Source organism: Wolffia australiana, chromosome 19 (genome assembly GCF_029677425.1).
Source record: "Wolffia australiana isolate 7733 chromosome 19, ASM2967742v1".
Classification (NCBI taxonomy): Eukaryota; Viridiplantae; Streptophyta; class Magnoliopsida; order Alismatales; family Araceae; genus Wolffia; species Wolffia australiana.
In genome coordinates, this window is record NC_135853.1 from 4,411,441 (window position 1) to 4,415,781 (window position 4,341).

Here is a 4,341-nt window from a genome sequence, read left to right on the forward strand (position 1 = left end):
CCCCTTTGTTACTCTGGCGGTCACCGGTGTGCCGCCCTCACCGGCGGTGACCCGACTCCTCCAATAAACCCGCTTAAATGCCTTCTAACTTGGCCCTCACGTGGAGGTCCACTTTATTGCAATTAACCAAGACTATTTCTTTTATTACAAAATCGCCCTAGCTTGAATCAACGGCTCAGATTTCCCGAGGGGGATCCGAATCTCAACCGTTGGATGGATGGGCTTCTCTTGATGGCCGTCGACGCGGATCGGGGGAAGGTGGACCGTTGGATGTTTAATGACGAGAAATCTGGATCGTCGAATCGGTGCTCCCTGGACGTTCACGTGGTCGTCGGTCTATTAAAGTGGTCTATCGCTGTCCTCAACCGCCAAACTTAGTATCTTCAGTAGGCGGTAGAGCTACCACACTGCCAGATCTCGTACTCTACTGCGGATCTCTCGCTGGTAATTTCTTGTTGTTATGATTGTTGTTGTTGTTGTTGTTGTTTGCTAGCTGTAGTCTGTTATTTGGATTGTAGCTTCTAGGTGACGTTTGAATTGTTCTAACGATGATTTTTCTGTTCTGGTGCTGACGAGAGTGTGTGAATCTGCATGATCGAGGTTGTAATCACTTAGATTGGGAGATTCCAGCTCCTTGAGCTGATGATCGCGAATTTAAAGTTCAAATTTAAATGTTATCGGCTTGATTTCGGTTGTTTTGATTTTTTAAGAATTATTTGTTTCCACTTTCGGTGCTTTAAACGGAGATCTGTGTTTTTTATGGTTTTTAGTGACTGCATTGTGACGGCGTGTTAGTTTTTTTATTATGTTTTGAGGATTTTACGTTCCTTTGGTTTTCTCTTGGTTCTTGTGGATGTGCAAGATCAATGCCTTCTGATTTGATTTAAATGTCTGGCGATCTCTTAATTTATCTACTCTAAAAGTGAAAATGCTTTGTGATTTCAGCCAGGATGAGGGAAATTCTTCACATTCAAGGTGGCCAGTGTGGTAACCAGATCGGTTCCAAGTTCTGGGAGGTGGTATGCGATGAACACGGCATAGATCCCACTGGAAGATACGTTGGAAATTCCGATCTGCAGCTTGACCGTGTCAATGTCTATTACAACGAGGCGTCCTGCGGTCGGTTCGTTCCAAGAGCAGTGCTCATGGATCTGGAGCCTGGGACAATGGACAGTGTCCGTACAGGCCCATATGGCCAGATTTTCAGGCCCGATAACTTCGTCTTCGGTCAATCTGGCGCCGGTAATAACTGGGCAAAAGGTCACTACACTGAGGGAGCTGAATTGATTGACTCTGTACTTGATGTTGTCCGGAAAGAGGCTGAGAACTGTGACTGCCTTCAAGGTATCTTTTGATAAATCTTTTCTTTATTGCATTAGAGCAATCTTTTAATCGGTTGCGCAGCTCTTTTATTTACTATGGTCATAGATTCGATTTTATGAATCTTCTTCCCAGACTCATTAAAAGAAACGAATCGAAATTGTGAATGTGGTTCCCCTGTAGTTGGGATTGGTGATCGGATCGTCCAGAATGACATCGGATCTGATCAGATTGGCTGAGTGGATAAATCAACTCGGCCAGATGGAAATTGGACCGAATGGACCATTTGGTCAAGACAGCTGATTGATTATTGATCAACGGATTGGGCTGATCGGCTTGGCCTATTGATCCAATGCGCTCAGTAAGTTATAGAGAGTGAGAGCGCGCAAAGCATTTTATTTAATTGACAGATCATATGATATATTGAAATCCCGGTTGCAGGAAGAATCAAAATCACGATCGACATATAGGTAGACGTTAAGATTGGATCGGATCCCTTTGATTGATTTTGATCGAACCAACTCCTACTCGAGAGTCTTGAAGTAGACAATGCGCTCTGTCTCTATCTCTTATGAACACACACATGCAATTTCATATTTTTCTTTCCATGGGATTTTGGGAGCTTATTGCTCACTGTCCCCAGATTGAATTCCTCTGTGCATATTGTGTTTTCCTAACGATATTTTCTGTTTAACGATTGCAGGATTTCAAGTCTGCCACTCTCTGGGAGGAGGAACCGGTTCAGGAATGGGAACTTTGCTCATTTCAAAGATCCGAGAAGAGTACCCTGACAGGATGATGCTCACCTTCTCCGTCTTTCCCTCTCCCAAGGTCTCTGACACCGTCGTTGAGCCGTACAATGCAACTCTCTCTGTCCATCAGCTCGTCGAGAACGCAGACGAGTGCATGGTCTTGGACAATGAGGCCCTTTATGACATCTGCTTCCGGACCTTGAAGCTCACCACCCCAAGCTGTAAGTTTTTTTTTTTCTGTTGACTAATCGTTCTTTTTTAAAATAAAAAAAACCTTTTAGCAGTAGATTTCCTCCGTTTTTTTCTGGTCGAGCTTTTTGGGCGATCATTTATGGGTATTAAGGATTATCTTTGAGAAGAATCTAGCCGATTTGGTGAAATAAATAATTGGGTTTAATTATGTTGATCATGGGTTTCTCCAGTTTTTTTTTTTTTCAGAATAAAGAAGCCATTCCCTGCATTAGGAGAAGGAACACATTATTAAAAATTTCCCCAAACTTCGGGTCTTTATTAATCAAACGAAGACCCCCAAATTCCATAATAACAGTTAAATAGTAGAATAAATCTAGACAGTGGGGAAAATAAATAAATCGGACAGAATTCTTATCATAGATGACCTAGAAGTTGTTTCTTTTACAGGGGGGGGGGGAATCTGTATCCCCCGATCATTAATATTATTTCCCCCATTTTTTGTGCTTTCGAGTAGACCATAGGTATAGTTTGTCAATCTTACGATCATCTTAGATATTACTTTTTTATTCTGGATGGACATCTCCAAATGGGTAGATACAGTGGGGAACTTAATCACTTGACCTTGAATCAAGATTTCCTCCGTTTTTTTTCCCCATGTCCGTTGTTTAATGATCATCTGGGAGGATAATTTATTGCATTTAGTCCATCAAATAAACTATCATCTACAAGAAAAAAAAACTCAAAATTATGATTGATGAAGATTACGAAACGGTTGGTTTTCAGTTGGGGACCTGAACCACCTGATCTCGGCGACGATGAGCGGGGTGACGTGCTGCCTGCGGTTCCCGGGGCAGCTTAACTCAGACCTGCGGAAGCTGGCGGTTAACCTGATCCCCTTCCCCCGGCTGCACTTCTTCATGGTTGGCTTCGCCCCGTTGACTTCCCGCGGGTCCCAACAGTACCGGGCGTTGACCGTCCCAGAGTTGACCCAGCAAATGTGGGATGCCAAGAACATGATGTGCGCCGCGGACCCGCGCCACGGCCGTTACCTGACGGCGTCGGCCATGTTCAGAGGGAAGATGAGCACCAAGGAGGTAGACGAGCAGATGATCAACGTGCAGAACAAGAACTCGTCCTACTTCGTGGAGTGGATCCCCAACAACGTCAAGTCCAGCGTGTGCGACATCCCGCCGAGGGGGCTGTCGATGGCGTCGACCTTCGTGGGGAATTCGACGTCAATTCAGGAGATGTTCCACAGGGTGAGCGAGCAATTCACTGCCATGTTCAGGAGGAAGGCCTTCTTGCACTGGTACACCGGGGAGGGCATGGACGAGATGGAATTCACCGAGGCCGAGAGCAACATGAACGACCTTGTCTCCGAGTACCAGCAGTACCAGGACGCCACCGCCGAGGACGACGCCGACTACGAAGAGGATGAAGTCGGCGAGGCCGACGCCATCTGAGGTCCGTGCTCTCTCTCTCTCTCTATCTATCCTTCGTCTTCGTTGGCTTGGGTTTTTTTTTCTTGTTCTTCGTTTTCGCTTGCATGTGTTTCCGATCATGGTGATGGGATGGACTGACTATAAATGATGCTGCTTAGATTTAGGGGGGGGGGATGGGGAATTCATAGATTTGATAAGTTGTAGAAAACAGATTTGGAGAGAGAGATGAGGTTTTAATCCAGGTTAGAGAGATGGCATTTCGTCACGTGCGAAGATGCCTCTCTCTAACTATTACTTTGCGCTTGAGACGTACATCTCTAGAGAGAGAGGGAGGGATAGAGAGAGAGATTCATATTGATGCTCCCCCAACCATGTCTGTTTGATGACTGTTTATGCTTTGAAACAAAAAAAAAGTGTTTCAAAACAGTATTTTGAAGATTAAATAGAAGCTGAACAAGATTTATTCTGAGACAACGTCGAGATTTGATGTTGCTGATTTTCTTAATCTAATCTCGGTAGGTTAGTGAATGTATGGTGCCATATTGATTCATGTTTTATTTATCTCCTTTTAATTATCGAAATTAACAATAATATTAGGAAATCACTGGAATTTCTAAAAACATGTATCCTCTAAA

At 44.2% G+C, this 4,341-nt stretch overlaps 1 protein-coding gene across 1 annotated transcript; it reads left to right on the top strand.

Moving 5' to 3' along the window:
* Positions 1-287: 287 nt before the first annotated feature.
* Positions 288-3,851, top strand: LOC144715408 (tubulin beta-5 chain). The gene is made up of 4 exons (XM_078590314.1): positions 288-444; positions 946-1,344; positions 2,024-2,293; positions 3,048-3,851. Exons 2-4 carry the CDS (start codon positions 951-953, stop codon positions 3,725-3,727), a joined length of 1,344 nt encoding a protein of 447 aa, XP_078446440.1. The 5' UTR covers positions 288-444; positions 946-950; the 3' UTR covers positions 3,728-3,851.
* Positions 3,852-4,341: the final 490 nt, after the last annotated feature.

Coding starts and splice junctions, on each gene's coding strand:
- LOC144715408 (XM_078590314.1), top strand. CDS start 951: ATGAGGGAAATTCTTCACATTCAAGGTGGCCAGTGTGGTAACCAGATC. Junction 1,345..2,023: donor GAACTGTGACTGCCTTCAAG/GTATCTTTTGAT, acceptor TAACGATTGCAG/GATTTCAAGTCTGCCACTCT. Junction 2,294..3,047: donor GAAGCTCACCACCCCAAGCT/GTAAGTTTTTTT, acceptor GTTGGTTTTCAG/TTGGGGACCTGAACCACCTG.